At 44.8% G+C, this 25,928-nt stretch overlaps 1 protein-coding gene across 1 annotated transcript in view; it reads right to left on the bottom strand.

The window, feature by feature from the left end:
- LOC140405368 (rac GTPase-activating protein 1-like) overlaps positions 1-20,299 on the bottom strand; it is a 36,765-nt gene extending 16,466 nt beyond the window's left edge. Inside the window, exons 1-7 of the mRNA XM_072493684.1 lie at positions 20,180-20,299; positions 17,143-17,231; positions 15,450-15,652; positions 7,967-8,106; positions 6,071-6,146; positions 3,792-3,845; positions 2,112-2,177 (exon numbers count right to left, since the gene is read on the bottom strand). Coding sequence (XP_072349785.1) covers positions 2,112-2,177; positions 3,792-3,845; positions 6,071-6,146; positions 7,967-8,106; positions 15,450-15,652; positions 17,143-17,227 — 624 coding nt within the window. The 5' untranslated portion in view covers positions 17,228-17,231; positions 20,180-20,299. The remainder of the gene's footprint in view (positions 1-2,111; positions 2,178-3,791; positions 3,846-6,070; positions 6,147-7,966; positions 8,107-15,449; positions 15,653-17,142; positions 17,232-20,179) is intronic.
- Between the last annotated feature and the right edge of the window lie 5,629 nt (positions 20,300-25,928).

Here is a 25,928-nt window from a genome sequence, read left to right as displayed (position 1 = left end):
TTGCGAAGGTAGCAGGATGGGTGGCGAGGGCAATTAATAAAGCATATAATATTCTAGGCTTTATTAATAGAGGTATAGCGTACCAGAGCAGGGTTATGCTGAACTTGTGCAAGACACTCAGCTGGAGTATTGTGTAAAGTCACCATAGTCCCAGATGAACATAGGCTGCTTACCCCTTTGAGAGGGGAGAGCGGACTGGTGGTGATTTAACCCGAGGATCACCACACCTCAGGCGAGGGGCAAGGTTGAGAAGGCGGGGCCTTCATGAATAACCTCAGTTGGTACAGGGATTGAACCCTCGCTGCTGGCCTCGATCTGCATCACGAACCAGCTGTGCAGCCAATAAAGGTAAACGGGGCCCATGTACAATTCGGGGCACCACAATATAGGAAGTGAACGCATTGGCGAGAGTGCAGAAGAAATTACAAGAATGGCACCAGGGATGAGAAACTTCAGTTATGAGGGTAGATTGGAGAGGTTGGAACTGTTCTCCCAAGAGGAGATTTGATAAGAGATATTCAAAATCATGAAGGGGCTGGACAGAGTAGCTGGGGGATAAACGGTTCCCGTTTGTAAAAGCATTTAGAATGAGCACGCACAAATGTAAAGTGATTTTCAAATACAGCAAATGTGATGCGAGGAAAAACCCTTTCACACTGAATGGTTCAGGTCTGGAGTAGGGAAGGGGAAGTGGGTGTTTTTTTTGGGAAAAAAAATGTATTAATAGAGGTAGGTTCAATCGAGGCATTCAGAGGGCATGATGAACAATGTTGAAGGGTATGGAGAATGATACAAATGTAATAATGTTCACTTGGAGAGCTGGTGCAGACACGATTGCCTTCCCAGAAGATGGCGCCGGAGTGAGCTCTCCCCAACAGATCCACTTTTTACTTAACTTATACTCGTTCTAATCTTTTCCCTATTATGTATTTTCTTTTATTCCCTTTTCTTCCCATGTACTTAATGATCTGTTGAGCTGCTCGCAGCAAAATACTTTTCACTGTGCCTCCTTCTGCACCGTAACAATTCTGTGATTCCATGACCTGGGCTTTTCAAAAAATAGTTCAATTGGCTAAAACCCTGACTTCAAAGGCCAGTTCCTCAATATATTTAAAAGCAACTTATTACAGATCTAACTGGGACATCCTGATCCAGAATAGAAAGTGAACACAGCAGTTGAAATAGCAATACCAGTTGGCCTAGAAAATTCTTAGAGTAGGCCCCACATTTGAGTGAATTGGACCTTGGCTGAACATAATTGCAAATTCTTGGGACTAGAGCAAGACTCTGCACCTAGGACAATGAACAATTCATTAAAAGCATGCACACGTAGGGGGAAAGAGGAGTTAGATGGCAGCAAATCAATTTTCGTTTCATTCAGTTCAGGTGTTCCAGAATAGATGTTTCAGTCAGAATAATTCCTAAATTGCAAACTTTCCCACCTTAACCGGTCTGCAACCTTTGACATGGTTGACTCCACCATCCTCCTCCACCTCCCCACTGTTATCCAGCAGGGCTACTTGCACCTGATTTCCTGCTTTGAGTCATAGCCAGATAATCACGTTACAATGGCTTCTCCTTCTGCTCCTGCACCATTACCTTTAGTATCCCCCAAGGATCGACCCTTGACCCCCTCCTATTTCTCATTTACACGTTGCCCCTTTGGTGACATCATCCGAAAGTACAGTGTTAGATTTCAAATGCCAGCCGATGACACCCAGTACCTCTCTCGACTTCTCCACTGCTGCTAACATATCAGACCGCTTACCCGACAGGTGAGCATTAAATATTGGGAAGACTGAAGACATTGTCTTCAGTTCCCACTCCAAACTCTTGTCCCTAACTATATCCCTCTCATTGGCAAAGTCTGAGATTAAGCCTTGTAACCTTGGCTGCCACATTTTACCCCAAGTTGAGTTTCCGACTTCAGATTTGTGCCAACACCAGGACAGCCTGTTTCCACCTCTGTAACATCACCCCGTCCCAGCTCATCTGGACTGAAACTCACATCCATGCCTTTGCTACCTCTAGACTGGACTGTTCCAATGCACTCCTGGCTGGCTCCCACACTTCACCAACTGTCGTACATTATATTTGTCACTGATGCTCACCTTTTCAATGGACCGTGACCGTTTCGCTGGGGCTGGCTGGATATCAACCAGGACTCTTGAAGAACGCTGCAAAGAAGCAGGTACAAAACTCTTTAATGCATCTGGACACAACTTATTACATGACCATTATTAATCAGGAAGGAATCTGGTGCTTGAGCACAATCTTCCTACCAGCATTATTCAAGTGATTTCAGGTACGATACAATGTTTTACAGCCAAGATACATTAGTAATTACAGAAATGGCTGACTGTATTACCCATGCCCTTTAACCCCAGTATAAATAGCCTCCATTTACACAGGGGCTTCAGAGACATCTTGCTGATGAAACCAGTCAGTAAAAGCAGGTTTAATAATGGGTGTGCAATCAGTAAGAAAGCTGGTACATTCATTTATAATACTAATAGGAAAATTGTGTTAAAGTGCTTCCAGAGAAAGGTACAGTGGTACAATGTTCTACAGCAGTGAGTGAGTTTGTAATTACTGAAATGGCACATCAAAAACCTGATTTACTAAGCAAGACGAGTGACAGTATGACCTGAAATCCAGGTATAAATAGCCTCCATTTAGACAAGTGTGTCATAAACTCCACGCGGAAGATAAAAATCTGCTTATGTAGACTGGCTTCACATCAGGAACAGAAAACACCTTTTATCTGAAAGAAAGTGGCATGAAAAGAGCCGTTCATCACCACGACAGATTGAGGGGGAGAAACCTGGGTCTGAAATTAGTGTCTTAAACTTAAATAAATGCAACTAAACTATGAAGATAGTGTTGGCTGAACTAGAGAGGGAAAATAGACTAAAAGTTAAGCAGCAGCAAATATTTAGAAATATATTTAATCGCACACAGATATATTCCATTGAGAGACAATGGGATGGATTCTGGAGACCCCGGCCAGAGTAGGTTCGCTCCTGGTCTCCTGCTGACGCTAGGAGCGGCACCCAGGAGCGAATCCCGCTCCTTTTCCATGCAAATTTATGCATAGAGGAGATATCGCGGGATTCTGTCGAAATTCTAACATTGGAGCGCCATTTTGAGTGGACGACCCGATACCTGCCCCCCACAACGCAAACCCTGCCCCCCCTCCCATAGCTGACAAGTAGGGGCATCCTTCTCCTCCTCTCCCTTCATCAGAGACCCCTGCCTGAAAGCTGGAGAGCAGTCCAGGCAGTAAGTTGAAAAATCACTGCATTTTCACTTATCCTTTCCCAACATCTGCTGCCTCAGACAGAAGTGTTTAATGCAGCAGCTGTTACAAGTGTCAGAGGCTTCCTCAAAAGCCCAGTACACTTTAAAGAGCTTGAAATCCCGCGACAGCTTCACACAGCAATATATTGCGTTGACCAGTGATTGATCGTTTTATTACTCCAGAGCAGTTAAGTGCTTTGACATCCTCACTTCACAGGAGGAAGCTGTGGTGAGGGGCTGTCAATCATAGTAGGAGCATTTATGAACATTATGGTTAGCATCAAAGCAGGCTAATGGAGATGCATTTAACATGAAGGAACTTTACTTTGGTTATCATTTTGTAAACGAGTACCATGCAAACATGCACTTTCCAAGCTGAATTACACTGACTTTATACTTTGTGGTTGTTGATGGTTTGATGGGCTTTGGACCATCCTTGCGGTTTGTATTAATGGAGCCATCAAACTTGAGTAAGAAAGTTTGACACCTACCCGTTTTTCTCTTTTCTTTAACTTGACAGTCCTCACAATGGAGGAATCCCAATCCTGCATCAAAAAAAAAGATAGCGTTTCATCTCTTGGCAACAATGACAAGAGAAATATTCAACCGTAAATTTTTGGGAAAGATTTTGGGTTAAACGTTTCAATTTAGACGCTGTGAAGTTTCTACATTAGATAGACTGCAGACGAACAAGCCAGCCAGACCAGCATGAATGTCACATAATGCTAAGCTGATATCTGTCTATAGCAGTAGACATTGGAACGCCATAGCAACACTAGCTTACAGAGCTATCATGAGCAGGATTAACACAATGCAATTGCGTTTCTCCAACACGTGGTAGAGTTCATCAGGTCACAGCACTGTCTGTTTAACGAGCACCCTTCACTGACACGAATGATACTCCCCATCAACCAGCTGCACACTTTGCCATAAAATCACAATTTTAATAAGCCGTTGTAAATTCTGAATGCGAGTGGAGAATACTATATACAAACCAAAATTCATAAGTTTAACTGTGAAACAATTTGTCTTCATTGCACAGGTGAGTATCATGCCTTGGACACAGTTTAAAATTTATACAGCTCAATGCTCTGGAGAAACAGGCTACAACGATATACGATAACGGACCCCATACAGAAATTACAATTGCCTAAACGTTTGAAGCAAAATTCTGAACACCAACCCTTCTCGGCATTGTCAGGAACTATTTTATCATCAATGACTCAGTCTACACAGGAGCCTGTACTCTCTGCTCCTCTTAATTCAAAGTCAGTAAATTCACATTCCTGGACAATTCATACAAACATCTGAATTAGGAGGCGGAGGCCATTCGGCCGTCGAACCTTCTCCACTACTTGATAAGATCATGGCTGATCCGATGCAGCCTTTACCTTCCTGCCTACCCCCTATACTCTTTAACTCCCTTGTCAGTCAAGAATCTATTAAACTCAGTCTTAAAATATTCAATGATCCAGCTTCCACTTCTCTCAGAAGAGGAGAATTCCTCAGACCAATGACCCTCCGAGAAAGTAACTCTCCCCATTTCAGTCTCAAATGGGACACCCCTTATTTTTAAATTTGGGTCACCGAGTTTGCGTCTCGCCCACAAGGGAAAACATTGTCAGCATCCACTCTGTCAAGTCCCCTCAGGATCTCACAACTTTTAATCACCTCTCATTATTCTAAACTCCAACGGATACAAGTTCAACCTGTCCAACCTTCCCTCATAAGACAACCCATTCATCCCAGGAATCAGTCAAGTGAACCTTCTCTGAACTGCTTCTAATGCAATTCTATCCTTTCCTAAAGATCAAAACTGTACACACTACTCCAGATGTGGTCTTACCAACACCCTGTACAACAGTAGCAAAACGTCCCTACTTTTATATTCCGTTCCCCTTGCAATAAACACAAACATTCAATTTGCCTTCTCGATCACTTGCTGTACACCTGCATACTAACGTTTTGTGATTCATATATCAGGACACCCAGAGATCCTTCCGTCCTGCAGAATTCTGCGATCGATTGCTATTTAAATAATATGCTGTTTCTCTATTCTTCCTGCCAAAGTGGACAAGTGAACATTTTCCCACATTATACTACATCTGTCAATTATTTGCCCACTACTGAACCTTTCTGTAACCTTTTACAGACTCTTCTTGTCCTTCCCGCAACTTTACTTTCCTACTTATCTTTGTATCATAGAACCCCTACAGTGCAGAAGGAGGCCATTCGGCCCATCATATTTGCACCAATGCCCCGAAAGAGCACCCTACCCAGGGTCAGGCCCCACCCTATCCCCGTAACCCCACCTAACCTTTTGGATACTAAGGGGCAATTTAGCATGGCCAATCCACCTAACCTGTGCATCTTTGGACCATGGGAGGAAGCGGGAGCACCCGGAGAAAGCCCACGCAGACACAGGGAGACAGTGCAAACTCCACACGTCACACAAGGTCAGAATTGAACCTGGAGCCCTGGCGCTGTGAGGCAGCAGTGCTAACTACTGTGCCACCATACCGCCCTGTTGCATTTGCTATTTTCCAATCTGATGGCAGATCTACATTTTGTAAAGCACATTTTGTGCCAGCACCATTCTATTTACATTGAATTATTCAATAAAGCAAATAAACTAATCCTTTCAACACAAAACAACTGAACAGGAGAGACTGTGCCACCTTAAATTCACTGGGTGTCCCTAATACCCTTCAATCAAACACCATTAACCCCAACCTTATCTAACAAAATAAAAACATGTAAAAAGATTTACCAACGAGTCATCAGTCTTGTCATAGCTAATATCGGAATGAGACATAAATGATCCAGACTCATCTATTGTAGATAATCTAAAAAAAAAGTAAAAAATATTTTAGGAACCATCAACTCATCAAGAACATTCAGTTATTTGACTTCCCTACTTTGCCCAATCCCAATTCTATACAATTGCAAGATATTTGGCTATCACGTGCCCCGCTGCCCCCTCCAGTCATTATGAACAGTGCACATTTCTACCCAAATAACATTTTAAAAGTCGGCAACATTGTTATTTGGTCACACTCGAGGGTGAAAAAGATAGTATGCACCACCCTCGACAATAGTAAATCCCATCTTATTTATTTGCGCCTTTCAGCTGGAGCAAAGAATCTTTAGAACTAGAGAAACAGACTGCGAGAGGGTGTGACACCTTACAGCCAGGCCAAGATGATGCCACATAACAGGAGGACAACACAGGTAGTCACTTTGCATCTCCGCAGGATGCTTCAAAGCTCACTTTTGCAATGCGGCCACAATTGCTTTGCAGGCTAATGCAGCAGCTAGTTTGCGCACAGCAAAATCTCACAAACAGCAAATTAGAGGAGTTACTAGTTAGTCCGTTTTGGTGACGCTGACTTAGGGAATACCATTTTGGGAAGGCTGAACAGTGGGATCTTCCATCTCAACAGGTGTGGGGGCCTCAGTTTAGAGGCAGCATCCGAGACAATGGAGCATTCCCTCAGCACTGTATGAAACTGTCAGCCTATATACTGGAGGACTGGAGTTGGACTTGAACCCACAATTCTGGTTTGCAAATTCCTCACCTAGAAAGCCAATTCCATGCAGAATAACTCATGAGCAAGAGGCATGGCTTCTACAAATATTTAATTTTACACTAATGCTTTTGGTGCAAGTGTTTTTAAAAAGTATAATGCCAAGGAAACCCACCAAGGTATTTTGAGGTGGCATCCAACTTCATTTTGAATTTTGTTAATTGAGAGAATTTTGATAAAACATTCAAGTGCTCCATGGACAACAATGAAAGAGAAAGGAGGGGAGAGTACTCTTATAAAAGGAAGATAGGCAGCACTGTGGTGCAGTGGTTAGTGCTGCTGCCTCACGGTGCCGAGGTCCCAGGTTCGATCCCAGCTCTGGGTCACTGTCCGTATGGAGTTATCACATTCTCCCAATGTCTGCATGGGTTTCGCCCCCACAACCCAAAGGTAGGTTAATTGGCCACGCTAAATTGCCCCTTAATTGGAAAAATGAATTGGATAATCTAAATTTAAAAAAAAAAAAGGAAAATAATTCACTCAAAAGAATTCCCAGCTGTTCTTTGCTGGTATTAAGATCTGGAAAGAGATTCTCTTTCCTGCCACTGCCACTGCAGTGACATCAGATAGCGAGGATCTCAGTTTATTCTACCATAACAGCTGGAAGAGGCATAATTCCGAACCAGACAGAACACTGTTCTGGACACTCCACCTCAAACCACACTACAGGTTTGGAAATGTCACCTCTGCCTGTCCGGTGGATTTGCAGGGACAGGCAGCACCAAAAGCAGTCCGGGGACTGGTTTTATGTCTGGCCTCCAGCTGGTTGTACTGGGGCATATGAGGAGAAACTGCAGTTATCGGAGCACCCTGGCAAAGAGTGAGGATTGACTGTTGGACCTCCAATGCTGCAGAAAAATTGGTGCTTTGGTTTTCCAAATATTTTCAAGCATAATTGTGAAAAAGTACTGCCCCTTTACCCGACTTCCTCCCAAGTGTTGTGTGAAATTTCAACTGCGACGTTTCCAGATTTAACAGGATGCAAAGACCACGCCTGACTTTTTCCCCCCTCCCCAATTATGAAGCTTTATCCTAAAACCAACAGCACAAACAATTTGTTGGTGACTGAAATGTACTACCGTTTGTTGGATGTATATCCATTAGAATTTGAGCATTTGGGGTTGAGGAAAGCAAGAGCAGACTTCTGTTCTTCATTTAATTGAATGCTGGTCGAGCCTTCTGTTATGAGGAGCTCTCGGATAAGCTGAATCTGACGTTCCTTAAATGAAAGAAAGTAATTACTACAACGGAAGAGTACCATTGGCGCAAGTTAAATCAAATCTTAATGTGGTCACGCTGCCTGCTTCTGATCATTCTCCAGGTGACCCTTAAGCACACAGATAGCAGCTGAGGACAGCATTTGGGTTTGGGTGCAATGGTCAAACTGCCTGAAAATGCTCACGGTCTTAAGCTTGTGGATAAAGAATGAAAACAGGAACAGATTACCAGTTTTCTCCTCCAACTGCACTCCAAACACAAGCCACTGCCAACAAGAGGGAGAAAATGGGATTACAAGATGTTCCACTACACGTTAAGGTGGTCATCAGGCCTCATGTAACATTCGCATTCATAGTATTGCCAAATAATTATTCAGTGCGCTGGTTTAGCACACTGGGCTAAATCGCTGGCTTTTAAAGCAGACCAAGACAGGCCAGCAGCCGGTTCAATTCCCGTACCAGCCTCCCCGAACAGGCGCCGGAATGTGGCGACTAGGGGCTTTTCACAGTAACTTCATTTGAAGCCTACTTGTGACAATAAGCGATTTTCATTTCATTTCATTTTAATTTCAACACCACCTTGGCAGTGGAGTGGTGAGAGCGATTGTTGAAGACTAAATGGGGAACAAGGTGTTTGCAAATGGCTAGAAAAGGTTGAGATTTCGAAGTTGCTTTGTTAAATAAGTGGGGCATGTAGATATTTGTAACCCCAATTTTTCACAGCTCAAATGTTGCAAACAAGGTACTGCAGGCAAAAGATCAGAAAATCAAGTACCAAACTCCCCGCCATCCAATTTTATAGGTTGTGAGAAAGCAGGCCAAGCTCATCATATATGAAGGTTTCCAGTCGTATATTTTACATATTTTTAACGCTCCACCCAAAGTGCAAACAGAGGCCTCTTGCTGCAGCAGAACTCAGGGCAAGTTTTACAGGGGTCGCTTGTGCTTCAGCGCTCCCTCTGCGACATGGCAGGTTACTTGGTTTTACCTAGTGGTCATTTAATTTGAGATTTTCTGGCATTTGCACCCACGCTTTTCTTCAACGTTTAGTTACTGTGGGCTATCGCACAAAAACAAAGAGTTTGAGGATTTAAAAACATTTATTCTTGGGATGTGGGTGTCACTGGCTGGGTCAGTATTTGTTGCCCATCCCAGATTATCCTTGAACTGAGTGGCTTGCTAGGATATTTCAGACGGGGACAGTTAAGAGTCAACCACATCACTGTGTGGGTCATATAGGCCGGACCGGGCAAGGACGGCAGATTTCCTTCCCTTAAGGACAATGAACCAGATGGGTTTTTACAACAATCGGCAATGGTTTCATGGTCACCATTAGATATTTAACTGCAGATTTTTATTTAATTCAAATTTCACCATCTGCCATGGTGGGATTCGAACCTGGGACCCCAGAGCAATACCCTAGGTCTCCGGATTACTGGTCCACTGCCAATACCACGATGCCACTACAAATTTTTGCTACAAATACTTTCTCCACCAGACAGCCTTCCATATACATCTGCACAAGAGAAGCGGGAAGCGTGCTGTTCCTGCAAGGGGTAACATCTTTATTATGCCGTTTGTGGATAACTTTCATGAGGTGGCAGCGTTCCCTAGTGCATGCAGGCAGAGTTCTTCATTTTAATCCCTTGATTTTAGAGGAAAGGTTTGCTCTCAATGTCCAGATGGCTCCAAAGCATAAACATAAATAGCAGTGAGCAATATTCATGAAGCTATCATAATGCAACATCCAACAGGATCGGCTTCATCTGAAGCAGCACTAGATGGATGGACTGATTTATAACAACCATGGTTGTTGAGCCCACAAAGGAATCACCTCATCCAGGGTACCTCAGTTACGGTTTGCTGTCCTTTGCAGCATCAAGAAAATAAGTGCCATTTTTGAAATGCGGAGCAAATTGACCACCTTCCTTCAAATGCCAACATACCTCGGTCTCATTTGCAGCCAGATTTGAGGAAACCAAGTGACCGCTCTCAGGCCACTCTCCTTTGACACACCTCAGAGCAAGCAAGCAATTTGTTGGCAACCTCCGGCAGCTTTTAAAAAAGCATTCCTTTGGAACCTCATTAGTTTGTGCAAACTGTAAATTAAGGGTGCAGGTCAACCTCTCTAAGCAAACCTTTATTTTGGCTGGAGCTTCATCAGATTGGGGAAAGTGTCTTGCATTGCAACACTGGCCCTGGATTCTTCAAATTGGGGCTGAAGTGTTGATTACACAAGTACAATACTTTCTAAAGGCCTTAGATTGTGTAATACTTCATGAAGTTGGAGAAAACACCATAGGCTGATGAATCATATTTGTACTGCCTCCATACTACCAGTCCTTGTAAATTATATAAATTGGGGTTAAGCATATTTGGGAAAGCATTGACTGAATGATTATATGAGCACATAATAAAGAGACACTCATTGACACCGGTGTGGGAGTAAAGTTAGGAGGTACACACCTATTATGCTTTGCGCTGAATAAATCGAAACAAAAATTGGCTTCTGGTCTCCTACTCACCAACTGGCTGTCATGAGGTTGACTGCCATCAGCTGTAACCCAGTTAAAATAAACTTTGCAATAATGCAGCACGCTGGATGTTAGATACTTCAGTGCAACAGACAACATTGTGTTACAAGCACGCTTTTAAACTTGAGCTTTATTAACACTTCAATTTCCCCCCCCCCTCCCCATTTCACAAAGTTACATAGAATTTACAGCACAGAAACAGGGCATTCATCCCACATGGTCTACGTCAGTGTTTGTCCACCATCCACCCTTCAGCTACCTCTATCACTATACCCATGTATTCCTTCCTCCCTCATATGTGAACCAAGCTTTCCTTTAAGTGCATATGTACTGTTCACCTCACTGACAGGATCGGGTAGTCAGCATGGATTTACAAAAGGGAGATCATGCTGGACAAATCTACTGGAATTCATGGAGATGTAACTAGCAGAGTTGACAAGGGGGGGGGGGGCGGGGAGAGCAAGTTTGTGGATGTTGTTTATTTGTACTTACAGAAGGCTTTCGTCAAAGTCCCACATAAAATTAAAGTGCATGAGGGGTAGGTGCATTGAGATGGCTAGAAAACTGGCTGGCAGACGGGAAACATAGGAATAAACTGGTCTTTTTCTAAATGGGGCAGGCAGTGGGGTACCACAGGGATTGGTGCTGGGACCCCAGCTAGTCACAATATATGTTAATGATTCAGATGAGGGAACTAAATGTAATATCTCCAAATTTGCAGAGGACGCAAAGCTGGGTGGAAGGGTGAGCTGTGAGGAGGATGCTTCAGCCTGATTTAAACAAGTTGAGCGAGTGGACGAATTGCAGTATAATGTGAACAAATGTGAGGTTATCCACTTTGGTAGCAAAATTAGGAAGGCAGAACAGAAAGGCAGATTATTATATGAATGGCTAGAAATTGAGGGGGGAATGTGTAACAAGACCTGGGTGTCCTTGTACATCCGTCGCTGAAAGTAAGCATATGGGTGCAGCAGGCAGTAGAGGCCTTCATAACGAGAGGATTGGAGTACAGGAGCGGGGATGTCTTGCTGTAATTATACAGGGCCGTCGTGAGACCACACCTGGCATATTGTTGTGCCGTTTGGGGTCCCTGATCAGAGGAAGGAGGTTATTGCCATAGAGGAAGTACAGCGAAGGTTTACCAGGTTGCTTCCTAGGACGGCCGGACTGATATAAGAGGAGAGATCGAGTTGGTTAGGACTATATTCGCTGGGGGGGGGGGGGTTGTGATCTCCGAGAAATCTATCAAATTCAAGGGCAGCACGGTGGTTAGCACTGCTGCCTCAAGGCGCCGTGGTCCCAGGTTCGATCCGGGCCCAGGGTCACCTGTGGAATTCACTACCACGGAAAGCAGTTGAGGCCAAAACATAGTATGTTTTCAAGAAGGAGTTAGCTCTTGGGGATAAAGGGATCACAAGATATGAGGAGGAAAGCAGGAACAGGTTATTGAGTTGGACGATCAGCATGAATGGCGGAGCAGGCTCGAAGGGCCAACTCCTATTTTTCTGTGATAAGTGTTCCCTATTATTACCATTCCCCATTATTACCATTCCCTTGCTTTTAAAATAAAGTTCTGCCAGAATGTCACATATTAATGTTCTGCTGTCAGCTGCAAATGGAAACATTCGGGCATCCCCATCAAATTCTTTCAGGATTTTAAAGGGCTCTATTATATCACCCTTCAATCTTCTCTTTGAGAAAATGGAGCCCCAGCCTGGTCTATCACCTTAGAAAATCTTTCTTCCAGTTGCACTGCACTATCATTTTCATACAATGGAGACCAAAATGGTTCACAACACTTCAAGTGAAGTCTAAAAAAGATGTTAATGCATGTTTAACATTCTCCTGCTCTAGGAATGAGCCCTGGTGTTTGGTTTGCCACTTCCTTGGCTTTGCTACCTAATTTAGACACTTCATTTCCTTTCCTTTCCTCCCTGCCCCCCCCCCCCCCCCCCCCCCAAAAAAAAAGGAGCATGACCTTCTTGTTCTTACTAACAAAATGTAGGAATATATTACAGGGAGGAGCTGCTTCCAAGTATATCAAGTACATCCAAATATAGGTTAAACATTTACTGCAAATATAAAATTGGCTCGATTCTTTTGAATGCTGGACATGGTTAGAGAAAATTGTTGTAACTTGACCACAAAAAGGCAGTCGAAACACTTTGTTAATAAAGTTAACCTTCTTTAATATATAAAAATAACAGTTTAACATACAGTATGGACTCAAAAACAGGAGTAGTTCACATAGAAACAGAATAGAATTGGAACTAACGACAGTCAATACAAATATACACAGGTAACGACATCACAGCACTCATCAGAAGATGCATTACACTATAACTTAAACACGGAAATAATTAGCAGGAAGCATTTCCAGAGTGAAAGGTAGTGTTAACTCTTCCGGGTTAATAGTTTTGTGTGAATGGCCAGCCTTCCACATTCTATCCTCTGTAACCTCAGTCATCTAAATCTCCTGCTGGCCATATCCTTACTCACACCAAGTCGCGTTACCACATTGACCTCCTTTGGCTCCCAGTTAAGCCACAGCTCGATCGTTAGAATTCCCATCCTGATTTTCAAACTTGTCCACACACAAAACATTGTGTATAAATTACATTTCTGACAGCTCTGTATAAATGCTGCCTGACCTGCCGTGCTTCCATTTCCAGAATTTTTCCTATTGTTTCATATAGTTGGAGGATTGTGTAATGGAGTTTTCACTGTACGCCACTACCAGGCACGCAATGTTATTTACCCTCAGACTGACTGCATTTATCGTGGTTTTATTTGTAACAGAGCAAAAGGAGAACAGTTGTGATGACATGGTGTACACCACCCCTTTTCTCTCTTATTGCTAAGTCATTGATAAAATTAGAAAGAGCTGGAGCTGCATTTTGTTAATTACCTCATCACATCTTCTGGGCATTGCAAAATGGATTATATCCAATATATTACTCTTGAAGTATAAGCATTTGTTACTTAGGTAAATTGCACCCAGTGAATGCAGTTAAACCCGTTTTCTTTGTAAAATGTTGACTGAAGGTGGAATTGAGTGCAAACGCCAGAATAACACCACAGAAGATAAACAGGCAGGTGGAGATCTCAATATTTTATCCAAAAGGAAGCACTTTACATCTGACAGAACAGCACTCAGTACAGGACTGTAGCCTTACAGTGGAACTTCAACCCACAATCTTTCGAATCACATGGGTGCGCTATCAAGTGGATAAATAGCAAGGGAGAATATGCAAAGAAAGGTGCACTTTCATAGACTTCCACTAATGAACACAAAAAGGATTTATTAATAAGAATTGTTACTTATTAATGTAGCCAGCTCCCAAAATATCTCTTGACCAGGAGGACTCCACCCCATGGTAAGAGTCCCAATTGGTGCCCAGGTCAGGTGGCCCATAATCTACCAGGTTGCCCTTAAAAGCGACAATCACCACAAATCCCAGTTATTAACAGATCAGCCAGGTATAAATATTTAAGATCTCAGTTTGATATTTACTTCAAAAGAAACAGCTTTAATACGAAATATAAAACCCACAGTCTATCGGAGTTTGAACTTGCATGATGTGCAAGGTCTTGTTTTTTGTTGTTGGAATCATTACATTATTCAAAAATAATAATGAATATCCAATCATCTTTTAAACTATTAATGCATCCAACATATGTCAATTACAACAGGCAGCTGAAAAAAAAATTAATCTTTTTCCTAGGGTTGATTCCGACCCGAGTTAACTGTCTGTGTGGAGTTTGCACATTCTCCCAGTGTCTGCGTGGGTTCCCCCCAGGGGCTCCGGTTTCCTTCCACCGTCCAAAGATGTGCAGTGCAGGTGGATTGGCCATGCTATTTTACCCCGAATTGGAATTTAAGGGCGGCACGGTAGCATAGTGGTTAGCACAATTGCTTCACAGCGCCAGGGACCCGGGTTAGATTCCCGGCTTGGGTCACTGTCTGTGCGGAGTCTGCACGTTCTCCCCGTATCTGCGTGGGTTTCCTCTGCGTGCTCCGGTTTCCTCCCACCGTCCAAAGATGTGCGGGTTATGTGGATTGGTCACACTAAAATTGCCCTGTAGTGTCTAAAGGTTAGATGGGGTTGCTGGGTTACGGGGATAGGGTGTAGATGTGGACTTAGGTAGGTTGCTCCTTCAGAGGCCGGTATAGACACGATGGGCCAAGTGTACTGTAAATGTTATGATTCAATAAATAAGCATGTCATTGTTAAAGGTTTACAGAAGGGAAGACCCAACTGTGCACCCAAAGATCCTGCCAGACGCCAACAAGTGACAAAATGCAGTTTACTGCAAACAGATACATTGCTCTATCAGTATTAGCAAATTGCTGAGTTTTTGCTTGTGTATCACTTCACCTCTAAATAAATCGGAGTCAAGTAGTTTTAGCCTGCACATATTGATCTGGCAATGTATCATTTGCAACCTGCCAAGAGTTGATGGGAGAATGTAAGACTGTACTTCCCCCCCACCAGTGGTTTAGTCACAATTGGGCCTTAAATGCTTATAACTGGGCACGCTAGTCCTCATCCAGTGAATAAAAGGTGCAGCTTCTGGTCCCCAAGGATAAATCTGCTTTTGAAAACAGTTGCCACACCATAACAAGAGCAAGAGGGCTGAAGGGGAAAGCTTTAAACAGATGTTGCAGTTTGTTTGGCTAAGTGCACGATGTTCCTTCAATATTACAAGGTGGTTACTCAATCTAATAGTCAGCCCTGTATCCAGAAATTATGAAACACAGTTTTTAAGCACTGGGTTTGGAATGAAGTTTTAAAATCAGCCAGACATACCAGTCTTTCGCACTCTGTTTCTGCTTTCTGCCGACGTTTCATTTCTACGTCAACTTGGTTACGAGCGTGCTTCAATTTGACATCAAGTGCACTCCGTTCTGTCTCAGCTTTTGTTAGGCACTCTGCGGCACGGGTCAGCTCCAGCTCAGTCTTTTGCCATTTTCTTCTGCACTCTTCGAAATTTCTGGCTAACTGAATAAACTCTGATGGAAAAAAGGTATGGTTATAATTAAGTGCTCACCAATGTAACATGCTTACTCGGTCTCCACACTATCCATAAGTCTTGCCATTTCCTTTGCCAAAACATGCCCCGCAGCTTCTCGACTCAACGACTCTCCCTCGGACTGATCTGTCCCCTGTAAGAACCCTATTCACGACGCCCTCTGCTGCTCGTTTGGCCCTTGTTCCACACTATAACCATTCACTATTTGTTGATGTACCATTTGTCAATGTACTCTGTCAATTATGCTTTTGTTTACTATGTATGACTGTGTACATTCCCTTGGCTGCAGAAAAATACTTTCTACTGTACTTTGGTACATGTGACAATAAATATCAAGTCAATCAATAGGTACTACTGGGTTAAAAATTATATATAACACTGTCAGACGTTAAAGATGTTCCAAACCAGAGTTTCCAAAACATTGCCTCAGTCCTGTGGCTAGTTGCCATGGCGATTTAGCCCGTGTGATGCCCCGTGACTCATTTTCAATTTGGGGTTATAATGCAAATTTTGCTGCGCTCTCCTCCTCAGATGAAAAGGGACACTCTCAAGGTCAGGCTGGTTCAAAATAATCCCGCCATTATTCTGGGGCGGGGAGAAATAAAACAGAAGAGATCCATTGAAGTCATAAGGGGGAAAAGACATCGAGTGGGAACAATTTGAGCAACGAGAAATGTAAGCAACACTGGGCGGGTTAGCACTGCTGCCTCACAGCGCCAGGGACCAGAGTTCAATTCTGGCCTTGGGTCACTGTCTGCGCAAAGTTTGTTCGCTCTCCCAGTGTCTGCGGGGGTTTCCTCCGGGTGCTCTGGATTCCTCCCACAGTCCAAAGAGGTGGTTAGGTGAATTGGCCATGATAAATTGCCCCTTAAGTGTCCAAAAGGTTAGGTAGGATGCTCTTTCCAAGTGTTGATGCAGACTCGATGGGCCAAATGGCCTCCTTCTGCACTGTAGGGATTCTATAACTGATACCAGGGAAAGTAAAATGGGAGTCAGAGGAACCAGCAGACAGAGCAGATCAGCCAGGGGCAGACTGCACAGATATTGAGGGTGGAGTGGAGAAACGCTCAGTTTCAATAAGTGAATATGCTAAGTAACATGTGAAAACTGCATGTATATTAACTACAGTCATTCCGTAGAGAGAAATAATTGCTACTAAATATGTAGAATTTAATACAAGGCGCTGTCATTCTCCTGGTATGACAAGTAAAAGTAAGGATTAGCAAATTGGTTCAAACAGTTGAAATCTTTATGTTTGAAGGAATTATAACCATTCCATTTTGCATTATAACCATTTTGGCTGGTCCATGAGGCTTTGTGACACATAGTTGTCCAGCTCACCAAACCAGGTTTGAATCCCTATCCTGTTAGCTTTGTACCATATACCCAGGATTTTAAGTATCTCAAAAGTAAATTAGATGCATAATCTCACTGATCATGACCAACATTGGCAAAATTGTATATGCTTACGTGGCTCAATGCCTTCATTTAGTACTTCCATCTGTCTGAGCAACTGCTCGAACATGTTCCGTAGAGTGACCATCGCAGATTCCATTTTCCTATATATGAAAGAAAGATTAAAACATAATTGCAACTAGAACAGTGACACAGCTTCCACACACCCCTCAGTTTTAAAATGAAATGCTCTCATGTACACACTGGACTTGCAAGGCGGCAAAAACCAAGACAAGAGTCTTCTCTTCCGCCAACTGAATTTTAGCCTGACAGGTAGTTTAAGGTGAAGTCAATCTTCTCTCCACGACTCCACCTGCAGGGAACCACGTTTGGCTGGAAGTTACAAGACATGCCACATGTACAGGTGCAGTCAAATGTTCCCTTGAAAAATCATAAAACGGCTGTCAGCCCAAAGATGGTGATTGGATTGGTTTACCCTTCCGATCCCCTCAATAGTCTTATTATAATTTATAAATGATGAGACCTGGAGTAATGGGCTTTGCATAAACACAGTGCCACAGAGTACGCACTGCCACTCAACAGTAGAAATTTTGAGTATGTCATGATTTCGCCAGCCAGAATGAAGGACCGAGTTTGATGTGGTGGTGACAAAAATACTACTTCATTAAACTGCACATGCCCAATCACAAATGATAACAATTTAAAGAATAATTTCTGGAGAATTTAATTGAAACCAACAACACAAGCTGAAGATTCCCAGAGGACATGCTTCAGCCAAGATGCCTCCAGCAACATAAAAGGCAATGCGCAGTGGTTCCTCAATTTTTGGATATTGAGATCTTTAACAACAATATTTCCTCCACAGAAAACTTCATTTGCGAAAAATAGCTTAAATCATCCCTCACAGATTGGATAAGCAGCTCCGTTAAGTGTTTAAGAATCCAAATGCTAACAGCACTGATGGCAAATGGGCTGTGCTCCAAGCTGTACTGTTAACGGATGAGGAAAACGGTTCAATTTAGTGCAAAAAACATGGGATCTGGTGCCACTCACATTCAAATAGAACAAAAAAAGTTTTGAAAATATTGCTTAGGTATGCAATAAGTACAAGCATTGAAGTGCTGCGCACAGCAAAGGCACAAAAGCATCATTAAACGCGGATACGTAACCACAACCCACTCATGCCCACAAGAACACAATACAAGACCAGAAATGTAATGTCTCAGGATTGCAGTGGCATTGGGCAGACAATGCTATGGCCTGAAATTACTTAACTGAAACTACACAAGTGCAACTAACACACCATTAAAGTTAGCCCATAATCTTTTCATTGGAAGGGTAGGAGACTATTTCCCACCTCACCCAATGCTCTGGTGTGCCGAGTATACACAAGGTTGGCAATTGTATTATTGGAATGCATAAAACAGTCGCTACCACTTTCACTTCCAAATCCAAAGATCGTGGATTTAAGTCCCACTCCAGAGAACTAAGACTGGGAACTGGGTCGGACGTTCCCAGTGCAGCACTGAGCGACTATTGCACGGTCGTGCTGACTTTTGAATGAGGTTGAACGGAGACCTGTGGCGTACACAGAAGATCCCATGGCACTACTTTGAAGAAGAGCAAGGGGGGAAAAGAAGGAGCTCTCCCTGGTATCCTGGCCAATATTTAATCTCTCATGCAACATCAGAAAAACAGATTATCTGGTCATTATCACATGGCTGTTTGCAGGATCTTGCAGTGCACAAATTGACAGCCATGTTTCCTGCATTACAACAGTCACCACACTTCAAACAGAACACTGGACTGGACGCAATGAGGGGTGCCAAGAGGATGGGAAAGGTGCTATAGAAATACAAAACTGATTTTTGAAAGCCCAGGGATGTGCAGGTCCAGTGGATCTGGGGGGGGGAAGAGAGAAAGAGGAAATAGGTAGGGTCAGGGTATTGAAGTTGATGGCAGCACAGTGGTTAGCGCTGTTGTTTCACAGCTCCAGGGTCCCAGGTTCAATTCCTGACTTGGATCACTGTGCGGAGTCTGCACGCTCTCCCCATGTCCCGAAAGACGTGCTGTTAGGTGAATTGGACATTCTGAATTCTCCCTCTGTGACCCGAACAGGCGCCGGAATGTGGCGACGAGGGGATTGTCACAGTAACTTCATTGCAGTGTTAATGTAAGCCTACTTGTGACACTAATAATAATCTTTATTGTCACAAGTCGGTTTACAATGCAATGAAGTTACTGTGTAAAGCCCCTAGTCGCCACATTCCGGCGCCTGTTCGGGTCACAGAGGGTTCAGAATGTCCAATTCACCTAACAGCACGTCTTTTGGGACTTGTGGGAGGAAACCGGAGCACCCGGAGGAAACCCACGCAGACATGGGGAGAACGTGCAGACTCCGCACAGACAGTGACCCAAGCCGGGAATCGAACCTGGGACCCTGGCACTGAGGCGCCAGTGCTAACCACTTGTGTTACCCCATGTGACAAGTGTGTCATTTGGATTGGATTTATTTATTGTCACGTGTACCGAGGCAGTGAAAAGTATTTTTCTGCGAGCAGCTCAACAGATCATTAAGTACATGGGAAGAAAAGGGAATAATAATTGTGACAATAAAGATTATGATCATAATGAATGACAGAGGATGCTCAAAGGGCCTCCAACAGCTCCTATTTGCTATGCTAAATTGCCCCTCAGTGTCCAGGGATGTACAGGTTAGGGGATATAGGATGGGGGAAGTGAGTAGGGCCGAGGTAGCGTGCTCTTTCAGAGGGTCAGTTCAGACTCGATGGGCTGAATGGCCTCGTCCTGCAAATTCTGCGCACCCATTGATTTTGTCCTTCCTGGACCATGTTGGTATGTTAGAGATATCTGGCTGATCAGAGAGGCCAGCTCACTGGGCAACGCCGCTGGGACTCTCCATTGATCAGGAGGGAGAGGGGAGGCAAACGGCTCTTCCCGCTCTTTGTGGCTTTGGTCCAGGAGCCCGGCTCCGACCGGTAAGGAGCCGCAGAACCCGTCCCGGGGGGAAGAGAAAGAACGAGAACAAGGTGTGGATGGCAGGCCGCTGTTACCGGGAGAGGGGTCTTACCGCTCAGTGCCTCCGGTCCGGGCTCGGTCTCGCGCTCTCCACCCCGCGCCTGCTCCGTTGCTCCGGGTCGTTTGTTCGCGGCCTGATTTCAAACTCTCCCCAACGGCCAATCAGACCGCGGCGTTGCCCCACCCCACCCCCCGTCGTGACGTAACCACGCCTTAAAGGGACCGTCCCCGCCCGCCTTCGTCACCGCCAGAGGCGGGATCTTCATTTGGCCGACCGTAAATCCCCCACTCAGGAAACGCCTCCTCTCGTCAGCAACCGAACCGAAAGGGCACAAGTACCCCAGCCATATCCGCCATATCACCCTTACACCAAAGAAAAGTGGAATGATAATTTTATTCCTGTTGTATCCTCCCTATTTCGTTATATAACATCACATCTAGTTTACCAACCCATTCCTTTCTTCACAAATATGGGCACACCTCTGCAGTGCAAATAACGCACATTTGGACATACCTTGGGCTGGATTCTCCATTGTTGGGACTATTTGCCCAATGCCGGCGTCAAAATGGTGGAGTTTTATTGCTGAAAATCCTGGATTAAAGGGACTGGAATTCACAATCCCTGCAGGGGGCTAGCAGGGAGCCGGAGTAAATCTCGCACCTTTTGCTGCCTGTACGGGCCCCGCACTTGCGGGTCAGAGGCTGCACATGCGCATGGTGGTGGCCTCCAGCGGCCGTGCCCCATGGTGGACTCAGACCGCGGAGCTGGACCCAAAAAAGGCGCCACGCGCCCGACCCTCTACCCCCGCACGAACATTCCCCCTGGCCTCTGATCGGCTCGCCTCTGACTGAGTATGCAGCCGCCACGCAAGTATCCCGACCGGCAGGACCACGTTAGATCCACGCCGTCGGGAACTCAGCTGGTTGGGGGGCAGAGGATGTCGGGAGTGGGCCTCTGGCAATGGCCCACGGCGGCGTGGCGTACTCCCCGGTGACACCACTTTTTGGTGCCCGGAAAATCGCTGAACCGGTGCCGGGCCCGTTTTCGGCGCCAAACTGGATTCTCCGCCCCATCGCCAGCTGCGATTTCGGCGTCGGTATGCGGAGAATGCAGCCCCTTCGCTTTAGCTCCGTAATATCACCTGACTTCATCCCTGCCTCAGCTCATCGGCTGCTGAAGCCCTCGCCCATACCTTCATTACCTCAAGACATGACTATTCCAACACACTCCTGGCTGGTCTCCCACATTCTATGCTCCATAAACCATCTAATTCGGGCCTCTTGACCATCCCCAATTTTAATTTCTCCACTGTATCTGGGCCCCAAGCTCTGGAATTCCTCCCCTAACCTCTTCACCTCTCCACCTGGCTGTTCTGCTTAAAATCAAACTCTTTGACCAAGCTTTTGTCCATTTGACCTAACATCATACATTCTTTTTTGATAATACTCCTGTAAAGTACTTTGGGAGATTGTGTTACATTAAAGGTGCTCTATAAAGTATAAGCTGTGGAAATGATATACCACATCCAGTGTGGTTTCATGTCAGAGGCATATATTCAGGAGTGACACTGTTGTCAGCTTTTCTGATGTTGGGTAGTCATAGATGTGGCTGTGAGTCCATTGTACCAAGACGAGCTCTCTCACCTCTACCCCTCTGCTGTCATTTCTCCTGCTTTGCAAATGCTCTTGATAATGACTACATTGCTCTGCCTCCTGTAACCTGGGGAGCTTACTCACTGTTCCGGAGAAGCTGATTTGCTTCTCATGGCAGGCAGCTGGTCACCTGTTGCTCTGGGTGTCTCCCAGTAGATGCCTGACAGCAACTGCATTTGGTGGCTACCTACTAGCGGAACACTGTCTTCTCATGCCTTGGAGGCACATAGCTTCTGGTGCCTGGTGGACATTGGCTTGTAGATGGTGACAAGCTATAGTTGATGATTATCTCTCGATGATGACTCTTTAAATCTATTTGTACCCAAAAATAAAACCCAATGAGCAGCGAGGGACTGGAAGGATTTAATTTTCTTGTCAGCCCATTTCATATTTGGTACTCAGACACAATTCTGAGGTTTAGCTTGGCCTAAAACATTAGCATCAGTCATTAATATTTGTTTGTTTCTTCAAAATGACATCTCGTACTCTCAAGTGAAATGATTGTATTGTCTCATGGTGAGGATGCTGAAAAGGTACCACTCACATTAACAGAAGTACAACATGCCTCCTGCAATATCTCTGGTGGTCAGTAGGTGGCAGTTATGTCACAGCGAATTCATTGAACACCCTGGCTGGGATTCTCCATTCACCGCCGCTGCGATTGGGAATCCCGATTAGGCAGACAATGGAACGTCGGCAGAAAAACGGGATCGGTGCTGGGCGTCAGACCCATTCCCATGGGACCTGCATGCAATTGAATTCTGCACCTCCCATGTGTTGCTCCAACCTCACAGCGGGAAATCCACCTGGCGGGCTTTAGTGTAATATGGCCAAGACGAGCTCTGGCATGGCGGACTCCAATGGAGTCAAGGGGGTCATCCCATTGCTCACATGCCCCTCTGCTGCTGCCAGGTTGCAGAGGGAGGGAGTCCCCCAAGGATCCTGAGAGTTGGGTGAGCTTGGGTTGTGAGAGAGGGATTGACCCTGGACCCATACCCCTGGGATGGGGGTCCTGTGTCTGGTCTGCCTCTTCCAGCCCTGGACAGCCTGAATTTCAGGCAGCCCTCTGCTGAACGGCATCCTCCTGGCTCTGAGTTTTTAAAATTCTGATGTGGCCTTCTCAGTCTCAACTGCTGACAGCTGGAGAGCAGTCCAGTGGAGAATCAAAGTAGGAACCCTTTCCTAACATCTGCTGCCTCAGACAAAAGTGTTTAAAGCAGCAGCTGTTACAAGTGTCAGAGGCTTCCTCCAAAGCCACAACAATTGAAAAGGCTTCAAATCCCTTGCCACCCTTTAAAATGCGAAGTATCCATTCAATTTCACAGAGCAATACCTTTCACCAGCCTGTGATTGACAGTTTAATGGTTCAGAAACAGCTGCTTAGGAAGTTTGTTTATTTATCTTTCCCTTCACGCTTGAATGCATCTCAAGTACCCTGCTTTAATGGTAACCACAATGTTTGTAGCATTCTTGCAATGATTGATGGCTCCTGACCACACCAAAGCAGCTAAGTGGTTTCACTTCCTCTTTTCTAACAGCTGAAAACACTTAGCTGCTTTGAAGTTGCCAGGAGTATAAATCATAGCAAGAGTGTTTATAAACAGGCGGCCTGATACTAGGATTTGGATGGAATCTGATGTTCTCCAACATGCAGAGATTTGTTTGGCCAACAATAAAAAGGTAATGTGGTCGAAATCAAGCAGGACGTTTGCTCTCAATCATATCTACAAGGCACAAGTCAGGAGTGTGATGAAATACTCTCGATTTGCCTGGATGAGTACAGCTCCAACAACACTCAAGAAGCTCAACATCACCTAGAACAAAGCAGCCCCGCTTGATTGGCACCCCTTCCACAAACATTCCACAAACCACAAGGATCTGTTTTGGGGCCACTGCTGTTTGTCATTTTAATAAATGACCTGGAGGAGGGCGTCGAAGGATGGGTGAGTAAATTTGCAGATGACACTAAAGTCGGTGGAGTTGTGGACAGTGCGATAGGATGTTACAAGTTACAGAGGGACATAGATAAGCTGCAGCGCTGGGCTGAGAGGTGGCAAATGGAGTTTAATGCAGAAAAGTGTGAGGTGATTCATTTTGGAAGGAATAACAGGAAGACAGAGTACTGGGCTAATGGTAAGATTCTTGGTAGTGTGGATGAGCAGCGAGATCTTGGTGTCCATGAACATAGATCCCTGAAAGTTGCCACCCAGGTTGAGAGGGTTGTTAAGAAGGCGTACGGTGTGTTAGCTTTTATTGGTAGAGGGATTGAGTTTCGGAGCCATGAGGTCATGTTGCAGCTGTACAAAACTCTGGTGCGGCCGCATTTGGAGTATTGCGTGCAATTCTGGTCGCCGCATTATAGGAAGAATGTGGAAGCATTGGAAAGGGTGCAGAGGACATTTACCAGAATGTTGCCTGGTATGGAGGGAAGATCTTATGAGGAAAGGCTGAGGAACTTGAGGCTGTTTTCGTTAGAGAGAAGGAGGTTAAGAGGTGGCTTAATTGAGGCATACAAGATGATCAGAGGATTGGATAGGGTGGACAGTGAGAGCCTTTTTCCTCGGATGGTGATGTCTAGCATGAGGGGACATAGCTTTAAATTGAGGGGAGATAGATATAAGACAGATGTCAGAGGTAGGTTCTTTACTCAGGGAGTGGTAAGGGCGTGGAATGCCCTGCCTGCAACAGTAGTGGACTTGCCAACACTAAGGGCATTCAAATGGTCATTGGATAGACATATGGACAATAAGGGAATAGTGTCGATGGGCTTTAGCGTAGTTTCACAGGTCGGCGCAACATCGAGGGGCGAAGGGCCTGTACTGCGCTGTAATGTTCTATGTTCTATTTACCACCAGCGCACAGTGGCAGCCGTGTGTACCATCTACAAGATGCACTGCAGCAACTCACCAAGGTTCCTCAGGCAGCACCTTCCAAACCCACGACCTCTACCATCTAGAAGGACAAGGGCAGCAGATACCTGGGAACCCCACCACCTGGAGGTTCCCCTCCGAGTCACTCACCATCCTGACTTGGAAATATATCGGCCGTTCCTTCACGGTCGCTGGGTCAAAATCCTGGAACTCCCTCCCTCACAGCACTGTGGGTGTACCTACACCTCATGGACTGCAGCGGTTCAAGAAGGCAGCTCACCACCACCTTCTCAAGGGGCAATTAGGAATGGGCAATAAATGCTGGGCCTTGACAGCGATGCTCACATCCCAATAACGAATGACAAAATAAACCCTGGGAACTTCAGCACTTCCTGTGATTTGCTCTCAAAGTACCACAGTTTTGCAAGCACTGTCCCTGAAGCAATGAGGTTTCTCTGAGGTCCCTGTGAAAAACATGAGTGCAAACTCATCATTTACACAAAGGAATGCAAATGGCAGGGACACTTCACCTGATTTTACACTTGACATATTGCACCAGCCTTTTCTTTAATATCAAAAACCAGTCAGTGATGACAAGGTTGTTATCCAAGTCTGATTCCAGGTGACAATTAGAAATTACTTAGACTTTGCCCCCTAACATTTGTCAGGTTGGGAACATAAGGCAAATGGGGGTGAGGAGCAGCTCATAGCTTGAGTTCTGAAATTTGCTTTATGGCAGCTGCACATGAATAAAACAATTTCAATCTTTGACTTGTTAAACATCTTACATCTGCATGCACATCTATCTGCGAAAGCCTAACTTCTGTTGTCTTATCAATTTTCTTTGCAACGTTACTGTTCAAAATGGAAAGTACCGTGTAATGTCACAATCTGGTCATTTGGTGGAAATATATTATTCCCTATGCTTCAAAATATTTTCTGCAATTATTACGGAGGTAATTTTGTTTAAATTATAAATTGAAAATGTTGTACTTGTGAGAGACTCATGTTGTTATTGTAAGGGAGCGATGTTCGGCAGGGGTGACAGAAAGAGTGGAAGTGAGATGGAGAGGCAGAAATAGAGAGAGAGATAGACAGAGGCCTGGATTTTCCGATCGCCGATGCTGAAATCGCATTCGGTGATCGCCCAGAGAATCCCCGTTTATGCCGGAATAGGGGGCGGCGCTGCCTTTGCGATACTCGGCCCCCTGAAAAACGGCGTACTCGCCGTTGGGACGGTCTCAGGACGTCTCCTGAGGCCTTCCCCCGACGCTCCGC

Source organism: Scyliorhinus torazame, chromosome X (assembly GCF_047496885.1).
Source record: "Scyliorhinus torazame isolate Kashiwa2021f chromosome X, sScyTor2.1, whole genome shotgun sequence".
Taxonomy (NCBI): domain Eukaryota; kingdom Metazoa; phylum Chordata; class Chondrichthyes; order Carcharhiniformes; family Scyliorhinidae; genus Scyliorhinus; species Scyliorhinus torazame.
Note: the sequence above shows the minus strand (reverse complement) of the source record. Positions and strands in the feature narration are given on the sequence as shown.